The following is an 18,294-nucleotide window of genomic DNA, read 5'->3' on the forward strand; positions in this document are numbered from 1 at the left end:
TAGCCTTTTAACTGTTTTTGGTATCCTTTGCAGCAGAATTTTTTAAAAATTAAATGCAGTCGAAACTATCATTTCCTCACTTATAACCTTTGTGTGTATGTACATTTGTGTGTGTGGGCGTATGTCTTGTTCAAGGACTCACCAGTCACTTAAATTATATTTTCCTGTATTTCCTTCAGCTATTTTTTATAGTATTTCTTTTACTGTTTGTGTGTGTGTGTTTTAAGATTTTATTTATTCATGAGAGACAGAGAGAGAGAGGCAGAGACACAGGCAGAGGGAAAGGCAGTCTCCATTTAGGAAGCCTGATTCGGGACTCGATCCCTGGACTCTGGGATCATGCCCTGAGCCAAAGGCAGACGCTCAACTGCTGAGCCACCCAGGCATTCATACTGTTTATGTTTTTAATCCACCTGGACTCAGTTTTTTTTATTGGTATGATGAAGAGTCTGACTTTTCCTAATAATAGACAATTTGACAATAGCATTCCTTATAGTTCATCTTTTATTCATTGCCTTGAGAAACTTCCTTTCAGGTACTAAATTCTCATTTGTACATTGTTTCTTTTTCCTTTTTTTCCAAGATTTTATTTATTTATTCATGAGAGACACACAGAGAGAGAGGCAGAGACACAGGCAGAGGGAGAAGGAGGCTCTATGCAGGGAGCCTGATGCGGGACTTGATCCCGGGACTCCAGGATCATGTTCTGGGCAGAAGGCAGGAGTCAAACCGCTGAGCCACCCTGGGATCCCTACATTGTTTCATTTTTAAACTCTATTTTCATGATGCATTTGCCTATTCTTCTGGCAGTACTCTAATTACTGTGGATTTATAATTGCATTTTTTACTATTTGAGCAAGAACTTCTCAGTGCAAATACACAAGCACCCAACTACACACTTTCTTGTTCTTCTTTTAAAAACTTATCTTGGGAGGGGCGCTTGGGTGGTTCAGTCATCAGTAAAGCGTCCACTCTTGATTTTGGCTTGGGTCATGATCTTGGGGTTATGAGATGGAGTCCCGTGTTGGGCTCTGCATTCAGCATGGACTCAGCTTGTCTTCCCCACTCTGCTCCGCTCTCTCTCTAATAAATAAATAAATAAATAAATAAATAAATAAATAAATAAATATCTAAAAAAAAAAAAACAAACCTTATCTAGGGAATCCTAGTATAATTTCTTTCCTAGATGAAATTTAGAATAAGGTTGTCAAATTCATTTAAGAAATGTGTTGATATTTTCACTGGGACTGCATTGGATTTACCTGTTAACTTACAAAGACCTGGCATATTTACAATACTGAGATTCACTTAGGTGTATAGCCTTAATTTATTCAGCTTTCTGTTTAATGCTCTTCAGAAAATTTTCATTTTTATTACTCATATATACCTTGTTTAATTTTAAATTTATTCCTAGCTATTTTTAAATTTCTCTTGCTATCGCTTCTTGGCCTTTTGGCTAAGATCCAGTGTTTAAATTTATGTTGCTATTGTGAAAGGGATTTTTTTTTCATTATTATCTAAATTCTAGCTAACACACAGTGTAATATTAGTTTCAGGTGTAGAATTTAGCTACTCATAGCTTACATACAACACCCAGTGCTCACCACAAGTGCCCTCCTTAATACCTGTCATTTATTTAACCCATCCCACTGCTCACCTCCCTTCCAGCAACCCTCTGTTGGTTCTCTATAGTTGAGAGTCTGTTTTCTGGTTTTTCTTCCCCCCCTGCCTTATGTTCATCTGTTATATTTCTTAAATTCCATATATGAGTGAAATCATATGGTGTTTGTCTTTCTCTGACTGATTCATCTCGCTTAGCATAATACTCTCTAGCTCACTGCATCATTGCAAACGTGAAGATTTCATTATTTTTTGTGGCAGAGTAATATTCCATTATATATATATATATATACACCACATCTTTTTTATCCACTCATCAGTTGATGGATATCTGGCCTCTTTACATAATTTGGCTATTGTTAATGCTGCTATAAACATTGGAGATCATGTAACTCTTCAAATTAGTGTTTTTGATTCTTTGGGTAAATACCCAGTAGGCAATCGCTAGATCTTAGGGTAGTTCTTTTAACTTTTTGAGGAACCTTCACACTGTTTTCCAGAGTGGCTGTACCAGTTTGCATTCCTACCAACACTGTAAGAGGGTTCCCTTGTGAAAGGGATTTTTAAAAAATGAATTTGTCTTATATTTTTAAAAATTGAAATAGGCATTTATTTAGATTTATCACATCCTGAAGGTTTCTTTGATTACCACTGACTTTTAGTGTTCCTTTTTTTTTTAAAGATTTTATTTATTTATTCATGAGAGACAGAGAGAGAGAAAGACAAAGACAGAGAGAGACACAGAGAGGGAGACAGAGAGAGGCAGAGGGAGAAGCAGGCTCCATGCAGGGAGCCCAATGTGGGACTCAATCCTGGGCCTCTGGGATCATGCCCTGAGCGAAAGGCAGACGCTCAACCACTAAGCCACCCAGGTGTCCCTTTAGTGTTCCTCTTGAACTCATGTTTTATTTTGCTGGATCAGATTTTCTAGTCAATATTTCAGTTAGGATTTGTGGGTGATAAATTTTCTGAATCCATTCATGTTTGAAAATGTCTTATTTTGTGATTACACTTGTTTTAGTTTGTCAAATTAGATAATTCTAGATTCTGAATCATTTCATCTCAGCACTTAGAAAATATTTCTCTAGTGTCTTTTTTGTATCCAATGTTCTTAATGAATTTTAAGTCAACATGCTTACTTTTCACCTTGTCAATAATGTACTTTTTCTCTTTAGAAGCTTTTAGTATCTTCTGATTAAAAGCACAAAAATTTTACCATTATTTTCTGGGAGTGGGTCTTTTCTCAGTCTTCTTACTTGGCACTCAGTGGAACTTAAACTAAAGATGCTAAAAAAAAAAGGTCTTTTTAAGATGTGGGGAATTTTATTTAATATCTTTATTTCTCCCCATCAGTTCTTCTATTTTCTCTTTCTGGAGATCCCCTTATGTGAATTTGTTAACTTTTGGATGCATCCCTCAGGTCCTTGAACCTTTATTTCATACGTGTCATCTTTCTGTCCATTTGCATCGTGCTTATAAAAGGATTTCTCAGTTTGATTTTTGAGCCTCCGGGTTGCTCTTCAGCTCTGTCAATTTTGGTATTCAGCCTTGAGCTTTTTATTTTTACTATATTTCATTTCCAAAATAGCTCATCTTTTATGGATACAATAACATCTTTAAAATACATCTTATGATTATCATTTTATGTTTTGAGGACTGCACCCCTTTCCTCTACCTTTTCTGTCTCCTCAGATATTACAGTGTGGTGTGCGAGTGTGTGTGTGTGTGTGTGTGTAGGCTGATGCTTTTCTTTTCTGTGGTATTAGTTTTCCTCATGTTTGACTTGAATGATCCCTCCTAATCTGTCTCTGAATGCTCTAACAATCAATTCAGCCGACCATCAGTAACTTTGTGGGTGTTGCAGGATATACCATCAGGATGTGACAGGATCCAGTTGCCCAGGAATAGGTGCTCCCTCAGTATCACTAGCCATTTGCAGCAGAACCTTACATCTCTGCCAAAATGCCACCCCAAATCTCCCACCTCATGCTTTGTCTCCTTGTGAACTCAGTTATTCTCATTATGTACTGAAAACTTGATCTAAGTGGATTGAGACCTAAAATGAAGCTGTTTTCCCATGAGAACATGAATTTGCTTTTTCCAGGTGCCTGGAACATACTAAGTACAGGACTATCTTAGATCTAGTTCTAGCTCAGGGTGCTTTGGATTATCCAGGCTTTAAATCTCCAGGGGGGCTGGCCTGTGATCACAACTTATCAGGAAGGTATTTTTTCCTTTTTCTTTACTTTGTGTTTTGCTAAGTGTCAAGTCTCTGCAGATCCTTGGACTTGGGAAGGGGTGGATTTACTTCTGGGCTGCCCTTAAGAGTAGAGTACTTTATGGTTCTTGGTTGATGTTGAAAAGGTCTCCTATTAGACTCTTCACCTTGGACAGGTCTTGAGAATTAGATTCTGTTCTTCCTGCTTTGTGAGGACACTAAAACCAAAGCCCAAGTTTGTCTGGCTTAGGGTAACAGCTGCTTTGATGTTCAGGTCAGGACTGGGACCAAGGTGAGGCAAGCCCTAGTCTTGCTCAGATGCTCTGTGCTTCTCTGGATGCTAGCAATTCCTTACATTTTTATCTGGTAGTTCTTTACTATCTTCTCAACTCTTCATTGCATTTAAGAAGATTGTATATTTTATGCATCATTTGTTTTCAGTGGGAGGGTTGGACCAAATAACCTAGTCACTTAGCCTTTCATTACTAGAAATGAAAGTGGTGCCCTCTCTTTTGCATTTGGAGGTGGTAGTGGGGATGGGGGTAGGAGTCAGACTGCTAGGCTGCAGCTGCTATTGTTTCCAACCAATGATCCTTTCTTTTTGCTCCAGGGCTCCTTCCCTTTTCCTGAACCCATCTGTACATCATATCTAGCCATATTCTCTTTTGTACATTTGGGAGGAAAAATTTCTTCTTTCAAGTCCATTCCATCTCTTATTTTGTCTTTTAGGTATTCATAGTTTATTTTTCTTTCTTTTTAAAAAATATTTTATTTATTTGTTCATGAGAAGCACACAGAGAGAGGCAGAGACGGGCAGAAGGAGAAGCAGGCTTCCTCTAAGGAGCCTGATGTGGGACTTGATCCTGGACCCTGAGATCATGCCCTAAGCCGAAGGCAGACGCTCAACCCCTGAACCATCCAGGCATCCCTAAAAATAATCTTCTATCAGGGAAGCTGCAGGGTGTATACTTTTCCCATTTTGGGAATATTCTCTTTAAGCCCAATGCTGTAATTTTGGCGCCAAGTCTGTGAGGCAGACTTAAGACTTAAAGAAGTCTAAACAAACCAGTTTTTCTGGACTACCATATCTTCTTTGGATGATGAACTATATAAATCAAATTAGATGGCTACAGTAAATAAATTACAGATGTCAGTAAAATTATAAAATCAATGATAAACTGATAAAATGCCACTGATAAGGTTTATGTAATCATCCTACTGCCAAAATAACTGGTTGAAAAGTAAATAATCAATCACCCAGCTGTTTGTTCTATACAGAAGCAAACATATGTATACTACATTTTAAAATGTTTGAGTGATGGATTGAATTTTTTATTTTTCATCTGGCTGCTTGGTAGCATGTAGAAACAGCCTGCGGCAAGTAAATATGATTATGAGGCAAAAACTCAAGAGCAGTCCACTTTGTAGAATACAGACTTAGAATAACAAACAGGTGATACAGAGTAAAAACAAAACAAAACTTGAATCCCACGGAAGGATTCAAGTCTCACTACACTCTATTCTTCAGGGTTTTGAAAAATCTGTAAATTTAGATGAATAAGAAAGTCTGCATGATCTACCCCAGGTTTTGGAAATGTGTTTTACAAATTTTAAAGTGTTACAAGTACTAATTTTAAAAATTGTTGACAATCTGGTGAGGGGGTTAAAAACTAACTCATTTATGAGGCCAACATGCATAAGATAATAAAGAAAATAAAGGTTCAATGTGCTACAAGGAAGGGCTTGGAAAATGTTTCTTTTTTTTTTCTTTTGGTAGTAGAACTTGAGATGGACCTTAAAAGATGAGCAGGATATTGTACTGTAGACTTATGGTGGTGTTGGGGAAGAAAATGGGATGCCAGTACATTGCAGGTTGGACCGTCATTGCAGGTTGTCTGCAGAATAGATTGAGAAAGACATGCAAGTAAGAAAGGTAGGTATAATAAGTAGCTGATAGTTTGAATTAGTTGGAATAAAATATGTGTGCAACAGAGACAAAACAGAAAGAAGTTGGGATCTAATTGCATAGAGTTTTGACGGCTGGACTAGATGTTGGAATTTTATTCTGCATAAAGTAGGTGCCTGAAAATTATGATCAAGTCTGGGGTTTAGGAATATTATTTCTGGCAGTACTGTATTGTGAATAAAAGAGAAGAGTTAAAAGTTCAGTCATATAGATAAAAGATACTGAGACTCTAAATTGAGACATGAAAATGCATAAATGGGAGAAGCACTGTGGAATTGACAGGATCTGGTGAAGGAATAAAGGAATTAATAATTGTAAAGGATTAGGAGATTCTGGCTTTAGAACTGGCTTTGCAGAATGACCTTGGGGAATCAATTTCACTACTCTGGGCCTCAGTCCTACATCTATAAAAAAAAAACATTAAATTAGATGATAGTGCATTATAACTGTATGATTATACAATTTTGAGGTTTTGTGCTTGAGAAGTAGTGGACTAGGGAGGGATATTGATGCCATTAATAAAAGATATACCAAAGAGAAACTAACTTTGAGTTTGAATTGAAGACTTTTGCTGACCATAAACTTCATGATCATCATACAACTGACCTATACATCTAGAGGTCAGGAGGAAGGTCTAGGATGCAAATGCATATGTAAAAGAAGCTGGGGCTTGGGAGAGAGTGACAGACATAGAATATGAAAAGCAGGAGAGCCATGCACTGAACTTTGGGCATAACATTTAATGGGAGGGTTGAGAAAGGCAAACTAGTAGAGTGCCTAAGATTCTATATAGGTTCAGGGGGAAAGAAGATGGTGAATAGTATCAAATGCTGCATAGAGATAAAGTAGCAAGAACAGTGAGAGACTACTGGATTAGTCATCAGTGGGCTATTGGTATTCTTTGAAAGAGCAGTCTCAATGGATAGGAAGTAGATCTTAGGATCAATCAGGAACAGGCAGAGGGCTGTCACTGGCAGAGAGAATTCTGGGGGCAGGTATGTGACAAGAGAAACATATGAACCCTTGTATGGGGATGCCTGAGTAGCTCAGCGGTTGAGTGTCTGTCTTTCGCTCAGGGCGTGATCCTGGGATCCAGGATCGAATCCCATATCGGGCTCCCTGCATGGAGCCTGCTTCTCCCTCGGCCTGTCTCTTCCTCTCTCTCTCTGTCTCTCATGAATAAATAAATAAAATCTTAAAAAAATGAACCCTTGTATGGAGAAAATGGAGAATTGGGAAGAGGGTCAGAAGAAGGCAGTTCCTCAAAGCAGCCTGAGTAATGGGAAATAAAGCTGTTTGGCCATTAATGGGTTTAGCAGCGGTGGGGGAAGGTCTATTCCTCCAGCTTTCCTTAGCTTGAGAGCTGCCCTCCCCACACTGAGTGCTGTCCTACTGATTTTATTTTATTTTATTTTATTTTATTTTTTTATTTTATTTTTTAATGATAGTCACACACACAGAGAGAGAGGCAGAGACACAGGCAGAGGGAGAAGCAGGCTCCATGCACTGGGAGCCTGACGTGGGATTTGATCCCGGGTCTCCAGGATCGTGCCCTGGGCCAAAGGCAGGCGCTAAACCACTGTGCCACCCAGGGATCCCCGAGTCCTACTGATTTTAAAGAGTAGTAGTGATTGTAGAAGTAGTAGTAGAACTGTAGAGTTGTAGAAACCTTTCAGATGAACCTAGGTTATGAAGAAAGAGCCTTACATCTTTTAGGAGAATTCACAAAAGAGAAATCAGCTTCCTTACTGATCTATAAGCAATCAAATTTCTCTTTAGTAGTTAACAATCCCACTGTAACACACCTGCTCTCTCTTGCCTGTCTTCAAGGAAAGATGCCCCAGATATTTGCAATGCATTCACCCCCCCCCCCTTTTTAGAAGTATAATGTAAAAGAACTGAAAGAAAGCATAGGTAACTTAGAACTCCTAAATTTCACAAGTTATTCAAAACAGCACTGGTAATAGCAAGCCTATTTCTGAAGCACTAACATATAGTGTGGCTTGTACTGCTTAGGCTCAGTATCCTATGAAACATGTCCAGGAATTGGCCTTTATGTGACTCCTGTTTGGACCTGACAGGGAACTAGATAATGGTTGCTAGACAATTGCTTTCTGAATTCTGATTAGTTTGAGACCGATGAAAACTTGACTTTTTCAACTGGGATAGAGTTGCTGGATGGGTGTCAGGGGAGAGAGTTGCAATAAACTTTGTTTCATTTTATTTTATATTATTTTATTTTTTCTAATTGTAGAGCTTGTACGGTAGTGAAGAATTACTACTAAAAAAAGATAGATAAGATAGATAAACCTTGGATCCTGGATAACCTGGAGCCAGAACTTCTGGCAATGTCTTTTTTCTGCCTAAGTTATATACCCTATGCTACCTTAAATCAGAGGCTGGGTTGGTAGGGTGGAAAGAGAAAAACAACAACATACTATTGATTTTACTTTCATTTTCTAAGCCATACTTTGGGATAAACTATCTTCCCATCAGCATCAACTACTTTATTCTGAGGATTTACTAAAAGGCAAAAAAAAAAAAAAAAAAAAAAAAAAAAAAAAACTCAGCAATTCTTTTAGAACTTTCCGTAGGCGAATGCAGTCAGGAATAATCACATGGTGTGGTAGTTTCCCTCTCTCAATATTTTTATGTAGGTGAAGTCAAAGTACATTGAGCATTAAGTGAAAAAAATGTCTAGAAAAAACAATATGCAAGTTTACAATGTTTATTTGAATGAAAAAAAGGCAGACCTGTTTGTTTTGCCTAGAGAACTAGAGGTAGAAAGGCAGGAAAAGAACAGTGGGGTTAAAACCTGTCAGTGTATGAATCTTAGGTCTTTTAGCACTCGCTTGTAAAGTAACTCTCTTCTCCCCTACTAACTACTTCCCTGGGTCTCTGTAGACCTGCAATCAATAAATCAACTGTTGAAAACTCAAGTTTGACCCTGCAAAGTGCCAAAATCCAGAAAGAACTCTGTAATTATCATTACTGTCTCTACTTTCTCTCCTATTCACTCATATCAACATCAGGTTTTGTCCCTGTTTCTCTGTCCTGGAAAGGTAAAGATTCCCCAGCTATTAAATCCAGGGGTCACTTGTTGACCCTTGCCTCACTTCCAAACTCTAGCACTTGGCATTATTGGACATGTCCATCTTCTCAGCACACTCTCACTTTGGACTCTTATGTCACTATTTTCTCTAGCTTTGTCATCCATCTACTTCTCTCAGTTTCCACTACTATTGCTATAGTTAAGTCCTTATTGTGGCATCTCACTGTGGTTTTGATTAGCATTTTCTCAGTGATGAATGATGTTTAACATTTTTTGATGTATTTGATGGCCATTTTTGTATCATCTCTGGAGACATACTTATACAATTCCATAGGTACATACTCAAGAGAAATGAAAGCGTATGTCCAAACAGAAAACTTGTACACAAATGTTTAATGCCCATTTAAAAAATTGGGTTGTCATTTTGCCAATGAGTAGTAAAAGTTGTTTTTATGTGAATACTAAACCTTATAGATGTATGATTTGCAAAAATTCTCTCCCGTTTTTTAGGTTACATTTTCAGTTTCTTGATGATGTCCTGAAGCATAACCGTGTTTAATATTGATGATGTCCAGTTTATCTGTTTCTTCTTTTCTTGTGCTTTTGGTGACTTACTTGAGAAATCACTGCCTAATCCAAGGTTACAAAGATTTATCTCTGTTTTCTTCTAAGAGTTTTAAAGCTTTAGCTATTATATTTAGTTCTTTCACCCACTTTACATTAATTTTTATGTATGGTGTGAGGTAGTTATCCAAATTCTTTTTTTTTTTTTTTTTTTTTGCCTGTGGCTCTGTAGTCATCTCCATTATCTGTTGAAGACCTTATTCTTTCCCCTATCATTTGAGTTCTCTTGGCATCTTTGCCAAAAAATCAATTTACCATATAAATGTGAGGGTTTATTTATGAACTCCATGATATTCCATTCATCTATAGGTCTGTCCTCATGCCAGTACCATACTGTCCTGATTACTGTAGCTTTGTAATAAATGTGAAATTGAGAAGTGAGTCGTCCAAATTTGTTCTTTTTGTTTAAAAAATGTTCATTTCTGTATTAATTTTCAGATCATTTTCTTAATTTCTGCAAAGAAGTCAGCTGGGATTTTGTATTGATCTGTAGACCAATTTGGAGAATATTGCTGTCTTAATATTAAGGTTTCCCATCTACAAACATGAGAAATATTTTCATTTATTGGGGTTTTCTTTAATTTCTTTCAACAATATTTGTAGTTGTCAGAGTATGATTTTTCACTTTATTAAATTTATTCCTAAGTATTCTATTCTTTTTGATGCTACTCTAAGTGGAACCGTTAATTTCAGTTATTGTTTGCTCATTGTGACTGTAAAGAAATAGAGTTGATTTTTGTATATTGACCTTTTATTCTGCAACCTTGCTGAACTCATTTCTTAGTTCTAACAGTTTTTTAGTGGATACCTTAGGGTTTTCCGTACATAAAATCACATCTTTAATGAATACAGATAATTTTACTTCTTTCTTTCCAATCTTGATGTATTTTATTTCTTGTTTTTATCTAACCGCCTTGAGTAGGCTCTCCTGTATGTTGAAATGAATGCACAGAAATAACCAAAATGTTTTTTGTTCTGATCTTAGGGGAAAGTATTCAGGTTTTCACCATTAAATACATTAGGTGTGGATTTTTTTTTTTTTTAGTTAGTTGACATTACAGTGTTACATTAGTTTCACGTGTACAACAGAGTGATTTGATAGGCTTATACTTTATGCTACATCCATCACAAGTGTAGGTATAGGTGTAGATTTTTTTGAAGATGCTTTTTATTAGGTTGAGGAAATTTCTATTTCTAATTTGTTGAGTGTTTTATCAGAAAGAGGTGTTGAATTCTGTCAAATGTCTTTTCTATATCAGTTGAGATGGTTGTGTGGTTTTTGTCTTTTATTCTATTGATGTATGTTACAGTAATTAATTTTTGGATATTACATCAACCTTGCATTCCTGGGTTAAGTAAATAAATATTTCTTAGATTGAATTCATGATGAGTAAATTATCTGAGGATTGAGTAAAAATTAATTAATAAATGGCCAGAGAAACAAGCCTGCAAAATAATTTCCATCTTAAGATAGTAAATAGTTAGGAATCATGAAAACTTTGGAAGTACAATTGTTATTGTCAAAAGATTAAAAAAATATTGCAGGAATATAAATTAATGCACTTTACCACTCTTTGAGTTCTCTACTTTTCCATTAAAGTCCTGGAACCAGATCTTCATAATACCCTGGATTTAATAAAATTTAACAACCTGTCTCAAATATCTGTACTCTATAAAAATTACTATAGTGCTTTCCTTGTAGATTTGTTCAATCTTTTTTATTTTTTCTTCTCTCCCTCCGTCCCTTTTGCTCTTTCACTCTCTCTCTCTCTCATACATACATCCTTTCCAAGTATTGTCCTAAATAATCTATCCTTCTTGGATATTTTGAAGTACTTACCCAAAAATGGTATCAATTGCAAGTATTGTGTGGTTACTTCTGATCTTCTAATCAGCTTCCACCGTTACTGCTGTTAAGGAGAAAAGACCCTCATAGACAAGCATAAGGACAGAAAAACTTACTTTTAATTATGACCCCAAGAATGACCAATATCTCCATTAACAGAGACAAGGGCTTCATCTTCTCCTACGCAGCTCGTCTTCACTATAACACAGGCAGAACTAGGTGGCTGGCCCTCAAGCTTCCTCTTTCAGGTCTGGGGGGCGGTGTGTGTCAGGATTTGGTTGCTAAGCAACCATTTCCTTACTCTTGGGCCAATGAGCTGCCAGGAAGTTCCTTTCAACTGGAATGATGACAGCTGCTGAAGAGAGCAGGCTATGGGGAGGGAACCATATCTAGTCTGCTACTCCTCTGGTAGGAGATATGGGATAGGTTTGAGATATGTAAGAGTTGCTCTCTGAAAGGAAAGGAAGAAACCTGAAGTCTAATTTGTACATGTCCACATGAACAATAATGTTCAAATAATATTTAGAACCACTAGAAGTTCTTTTTATTTTACCTTCAGCAGTGCAAGCTGCACTTATATGAAAACACAATTAAGTATATGAGCTGACATGACATCATCCTTTACTCTACTCTAATATCTGAATGCTGTGGTAGACAAGAACCATATTGACTAAGTCTGCTTTCGTCCCTATCTGGATGAAAATATTTATCTTCCATTTGAGAAAGGTACTGTTGAGGTTTTATTGGAACAAAGGTAAATGAATCCCAGTGATCAATGACTTTTTTTTTTTTTTTTTTTTTTGGTCAATGACTTTTAGAAAAAGGCATTTCATTACACTTTCATTAAAAGGTATTTAAAAACGCCCTCTTCAGTATCTTTAACAATATGGGTATTTCACAGGTGGGTACCCTCAAGGCTAGGACCAGAAATGATGATGAATATCTATGTAAAAGCGGTATGCAAGGAATGGAGCTAGCTGAGGAAATTATACCTAAAATATGCTAAACTTTTACAGTGTGCACGGGTAATCACTTTAGAAAGAGACATATTTATTGCCTTGAATTTCCAGGTTTACTCCTTTTACAAATTAGTTTCCCAGTGCTTCAATATGTCTCTGTCTTCCTTTTAAAGGACACTATGATTACACTTAGGGTCAACCATAATAATACAGGGTCATTTTGCCATCTCAAGATCCTCAATCACATCTGCAAAGTCCATTCTACTAAATGAGGTAACATTCATAAGTTCCAGAGATTAGGCCCTGGAATCTTTGGGACTATTATTCAGAATAATCCCTAGTATCTTTTCCTTTTACCAGAGGAGTTCAAAATGGGATTTTCCTAACTCCTGTACTTTTAAAAAGTACCTAAATACAATTTAATTAAACTCTTAAATATCATTTGGTAAACATTCTCCAAATAATCTTTTTTTTCATCCCCCATTTGGATCCAGATTCATAAGCATCTTTAAGCAGATGATTTTGCCTCCTACTTTTACTGAAATTGAGCTCATTGGACCTATCTGCCCTCTACTTCCTTTTTATTTAAAAATTTTTTGAATCTCTTTTCTCTGTTCTAATTCATGACAAAAAGATAAAATTTCTATATTCTATATTCTAAGTTCCAGACTTCTCTCACTTTTGATTCTATCTGCATTTACTTAATCTTTTCCTGGTATTTCTTTCTAACATTTGTCCTTTCCTCTTTCTCTCTCTCTCTCTCCCTCTGTTTTTTTGTTTCAATCTTTTGGCAACAATCTTCTTAATTAAACAATTTTCATTTCATTTCTCTTGGAAAAATTTTCTTTTGGTTCTGGTATCCTTTCAACTACGTCTCCTCTAATTATTCTCTAGCCTCTAAACATCTGAAAAAAATAGTATACAATTGCTGCTTCTTGTTGCTCTCACTTCTTTAACTGTTTTTATTTTCACTGATTTACATAGACTATAAATCTAATAGTCTTCTCTCAGTTCTCATCCTACTTGATCTCTGTGAGATATGTGACATTTCTGACAATATCTTCTTGAGAATATATTACCGGTTTCTCTGAAAACTGAATTACAACTATTTTTCATCTTTCTTGAATACTTCCTAAGACCCTATCTCCAGATATAATCACACTGTCAGCTGAAGCCATTCAAAGAGATAGGGGATGCTGGAAGAAATCTAAGTGTGGAGGAGGAAAGATCATGAGTTCAGTGTGGTACATGGTACATTTTAGGTACTTTTGAGACATTAAATATTAATATTTAATACTTTTGTATAATGTTATTTTGTCAGAATAATTATACTTAATGCTGAAACAAATACTCTCTAAATATCAATCCCTTAACATAATGAAAGTTTCTTGTTTATGTCATAGCCTAATGTGGTATTCGTTGGATCCCTGAGATACTCCTTTAAGCAGTGACTCAGGGATCCAAGCTCCTTCCTTCTCAAGATGCTGCTTCAGAGATCACCATGAAAAGAAAAGAGAGAATATGGATGAGTGTACAAAGGATTTGATGGTTAGGCCTAGAAGTGTCATACATCACTTTTGCCTTATAACTTACTCAATTAGTTACGTGTCCTATCTAACTTCAAGGGAGGCTGGGAAATATCTTCCTATGGGTCAAGAGAGAGAAAATTGTATCAGTAAACATCTCTGCCTCATTTGCTAGGTGCTAGTCACTTCCAGTGTTTTAACTCACTTCATCCTCATACTAATCAAGGTAGATACCATATTTTCTTTTTTTAAAAATTTTTATTTATTTATTCATGAGAGACACAGAAAGAGGCAGAGACATACACATATAGAGAGAAGCAGGCTCCCTGTGGGGAGCCCAATGTGGGACTTGATCCCAGTACACCAGGATCACGCCCTGAGCCAAAGGCAGATGCTCAACTTGCACTGAGCCACCTGGGGATCCCAATACCATTTTTTTCATCTCCACATAAATAATTTAAAAAAGCAAGAGGGAGAGACTGAGTAACTTTCCAAGAGTCACATAGTCAATAGGGTGAACCCATGATTTGAATCCAGATGGTTTGGTTTCAGATGCTTTTCAACCAGTTCATAACACTGACTCTTAAAGTTGAGGTTGAATACATGGTAGCATGTATAAAGGTATAAAGTTCAAGAAGAAATTTCTGCTGAAGATAATAAATTTGGGAGTCATTGGTGTAACTCAGGGTTTCCCAATCTCAGTCATGTTGACATTTTGGGCCATATGATTCTTTGTGGCAGGGAGTTGTCTCATGCATTTTAGGATGCTTAGCAGCATCCTTGACCTCTGCCCGCTACCATTCTTTTCCCAGTTGGGACAACTGAAAATGTCTCCAGACGCTGCCAGTATTCCCTGTGGAGTAGAACTTCCCCTGGATTGAGAATTACTCTTATAACTGAACCGTGAACATGGATGAAAATAATCAAAGAAAAAGTATACAGTGAGATGAGACCAAAGGGCTAAGACTAAGCCTTAATGAACTCCAAAATGTAATGGCTAAAAAGGAGGATGAACCAGCAAAGGAAACTGAGAAGGAATGGCCATACAAGAGGAATCTCAAAGGGTGACAAAAATTGAAGGTAAAGAATGCCGCAAGAAGAAATGACAGATTAAGACTGTTAAATGCTGCTGAGTGATCTTGTAAGAGAGATAGCAAAATGTCCATTAAAAAGCAGATGAAGGTCACTGGTCACCTTAATAAGAGCTATTTCAGTTGTTTAATAGGATAGAACCCAGAAGAAAATGAACCGGAAAGCAGAAAGTGGGATGTAAGGAAACTGACACAGTGGGTATTGATAACCTTTTGAAACGGAAGGATAAGCAGTAGCTGGAGGGTGTTGTGGAATCACAAGAGGAATTTATTTATTTTTTAATATAGAAGTGACTTGAAAAAGTTTAAAAGTTGATGGATGGTTCCAGTTTCTTTTTTTTTTTTAAATTTTTTTATTTATTTATGATAGTCACAGAGAGAGAGAGAGAGAGGCAGAGACACAGGCGGAGGGAGAAGCAGGCTCCATGCACCGGGAGCCCGATGTGGGATTCGATCCCGGGTCTCCAGGATCACGCCCTGGGCCAAAGGCAGGCGCCAAACCACTGCGCCACCCAGGGATCCCCTGGTTCCAGTTTCTTGAGTTGACATGGAACAAAGAATAATCAGTAGCATTGTATAAGGTTCCCAAGACAGCATAGGTGGACTTACAGGCTGGGGTGGAAACAGACTCCCTCTTGTAACAAAGGGGAGAGTGTCCAGTCTGATGCATTTTCCTGCAGACACTTTACATACAGCATTTCTAAATAAGAACTCAATATATTTCTCACAAAATCTGCAACTGCTTCTACATTGCCTAATATTATTAATAATAGTGCTTTTCTCCTCTTATACTATTTCACAAAACTCTTACCTTCTTTCTCTTCCTCATTCTGTTCCCAAAATCTATTTCATTACCAATTTTTATTGATAGCACTTTTGTCTTCAGAGCCCTCATTTTATTTCCATTGCCAAAAAATAAGGGCATATTTTTATTACTAGCCCAAATGTCACTTCCTTCTTCAAGCCTTCCTTATTTCTCCCAGCCAAATTCACATTAAAAGAAAAACAGAGGCAGAGGCAATGTTGAAATAAAAATCATTACCTTACTATGTCATGAATCATACGCATGAGTGTCCTGTTACCCAAACATTTCTCTCCTTTTTTTTTTTTTTAAACCTTGATAGGACCTACCTCTTTCTTCCTGTTTTCTTCTATTATAAAAAAAAAAACAAAAAACTTGTTGCAAATATTAGTTCTTACACACTTGGCTTAAATACTACACATATAACAAGGCACCCCAATTGTCAAATAAATGTGGAGTCACTACATCCACCAAATCAACCTTGTAGATGGCCTGATATTTAGAAATGCAATACATTTGGGGGAAGGAGTTGCCAAACTTCCTCTAAATTCGAGGTCACCCTACTCTTGTGGACTCTATCCGAACTGGATTTTCAGAACACCAACAGATTAGTTTTAGCCAGAATCAAGCCAGCTCTTTAACCCAGTGCCTTAATTCGAAGCAATTGGTGGGGGATAGGAAGACCTGACTCTGGTTGACACCCACTTGAATTCGACTTGATGTCAGATTTTTGTTTCCAATATGACATTTTGGTGGGCCACTGCTCCGTTCCTACGAGCCTTGCTTAGTCCAGTTGATCTTCGTTCTTTCCAAACTTCACAACACTCCGGCGAAAAGTAATTTTTACTAAGAGAGGGAGGAACTGATCGTGCATGGTCCGGAACTATTTCCCTACCCTTTCTCTTCTCCGGGTTACATTTACTCACCAAGCGGAGAGTGTTCAGAGTATCTGGTAAAACCCACCCAGACGGGTCAGTCAGCGTAAACGCGGACAAGGCGCGTTGGCTCCATCCTCCTCCCAGTTTTACGCTCTTCGGCTCCACAGGCCGCCTTCGCCCGCTGATTCGCGGGTGCCCGAGCGCGCCCGGCCCGATAGGCCACGCCCTCAGGTCCTCCGGGCGCTGCGAAGCCGAGGGAAGCGCCCCCAACCTCACGCTCCTCCCAGGCGTCCGTTCCAGGCCCCGCCCCCCCAACGCGAGGCCTCTCCCGCCTCCTCGCGCCTCGGCTCCGCCCCCTCCAGCTCCCCAGCGTCCTCGGCGTCTGGCTGGAGCCTGCGCCCGCGCGTGCGCCCTGGGGCCGAAGTCGGGGCGCGCGGTGCCTGGAACGCGGAGAGCGGCGGGCGGTGCAGCCAATGGGAGGCGTCGCTGGCCAGCGGCTGGGAGGCGGGGCCTGCGCGGGGGTTAGGTTAGCGCGAGGCGTGACCTAGTTGACAGGCTCTGAGGTGCTGCTGTGGTGGCGGCCGCGGGGCTGAGCGGGTGGGAGCCGACGCCGAGCGCGGGCTGAGGGAAGAGGGCGGCGACTGGCGAGCGGCGCGGGACGCGGAGCCTCTTGCACTTTTTTCCTCCCGAGTGCCCCCTCCCACCCCTCCCACTCCACACACACCCTGTGTGCCCGTGAGCCTGGGGAACTTGCAGCTCAAAGCCAGCCACCCCCACGGCAGCATGTACCCCAGCAACAAGAAGAAAAAGGTGTGGAGAGAGGAGAAAGGTAACCGGCCCGTCGCGTCCTGTCCGGGGGTGCGGGGGTGGGGGCCGGGTGGGGGCGGGGGTCAGGGCTGTGTGTGCCGCGGCGCCCTCCCCGAGCTGCCTTCTCGCTCCCGCCCGGCCGGTGCCGCCTCCCCGGCGAGTCCGTGTGTACACACGCGCGCACGCGCACACGCGCGCGCACAGCGGCGAGCACGCGCCGCCCCCGGGCACCTGCGGCTCGCGCACGTGTGGGCGCACGCCCCTCCGCCGCCGGCCGCGCCCGGTCACCTTCTCCCGGTGCCGGGCTGCCTCGGCGTCGCTGCTGGCGTGGGCCCCGCGCGGCAGCCCTCGGGCGCGGCACAACTTGCTCGGGCCCCCACTGGCTCTCCCGGGCCGCCAGCCGGGACTTTCGGACTCCCGGCCCGGTTGTCCCGGGGACACGTGCCCGCCGGCGGGCGCCCGGGCTGCAGCCGCCGCCGCCGCCGCCGCCGCCGCCGCCGCCCGCCCTCAGGCGTTCACGGCTCGCCGCTGCCCCCCACCCTGAGCTGCGGGCTGCACCTTAGTCTGCACCTCCGGCCCATTACCCTTTCTCCAGGTCCTTTCCGCGCCGCAGTGTGACTTTTGGAACCTGGAGCTCTAGGGGAAACGGAAAGCGGGCGTCTTGCCGCGAGCATAAGCGCTTTCAGAGAAGTCTGAATGGGCTTTTCTCTGCAGTGTGTTTGTGTATCTCGTTGCCATTTGTAATCAGAAGTTGCTCAGTCTAAGAGTGCAAAACTGATACCGCTGGCAACGAACGGACCGACCCCTGAATTCTGTGCATGTCGAAGCTTATCCAGACCAGCTAGATCCTGAGATACAGAAGTGTGCCGTCCGGTCCTCTTTTCTTTCTCCCTCTCCTCTCTTTC

At 40.0% G+C, this 18,294-nt stretch overlaps 1 protein-coding gene and 1 long non-coding RNA gene across 3 annotated transcripts in view; one reads left to right on the forward strand and one right to left on the reverse strand.

Annotated features, from left to right (window-relative positions):
- Window positions 1-524: 524 nt before the first annotated feature.
- LOC121478224 lies at window positions 525-16,771 on the reverse strand. The gene is made up of 3 exons (XR_005984438.1): window positions 16,631-16,771; window positions 11,321-11,390; window positions 525-1,083 (listed from the first exon to the last, which is right to left on the reverse strand). It is a non-coding gene; the product is annotated as an uncharacterized LOC121478224 (long non-coding RNA).
- Window positions 16,772-17,114: 343 nt separating this feature from the next.
- MACROD2 (mono-ADP ribosylhydrolase 2) overlaps window positions 17,115-18,294 on the forward strand; it is a 1,912,080-nt gene continuing 1,910,900 nt past the window's right edge. For both annotated transcript variants that reach the window (XM_041733514.1, XM_041733515.1), the window contains exon 1: window positions 17,115-17,411. In XM_041733514.1, the coding sequence (XP_041589448.1) occupies window positions 17,366-17,411 (46 nt within the window). In that variant the 5' untranslated portion in view covers window positions 17,115-17,365. The remainder of the gene's footprint in view (window positions 17,412-18,294) is intronic.

Source organism: Vulpes lagopus, chromosome 18, assembly GCF_018345385.1.
Source record: "Vulpes lagopus strain Blue_001 chromosome 18, ASM1834538v1, whole genome shotgun sequence".
Lineage (NCBI taxonomy): Eukaryota > Metazoa > Chordata > Mammalia > Carnivora > Canidae > Vulpes > Vulpes lagopus.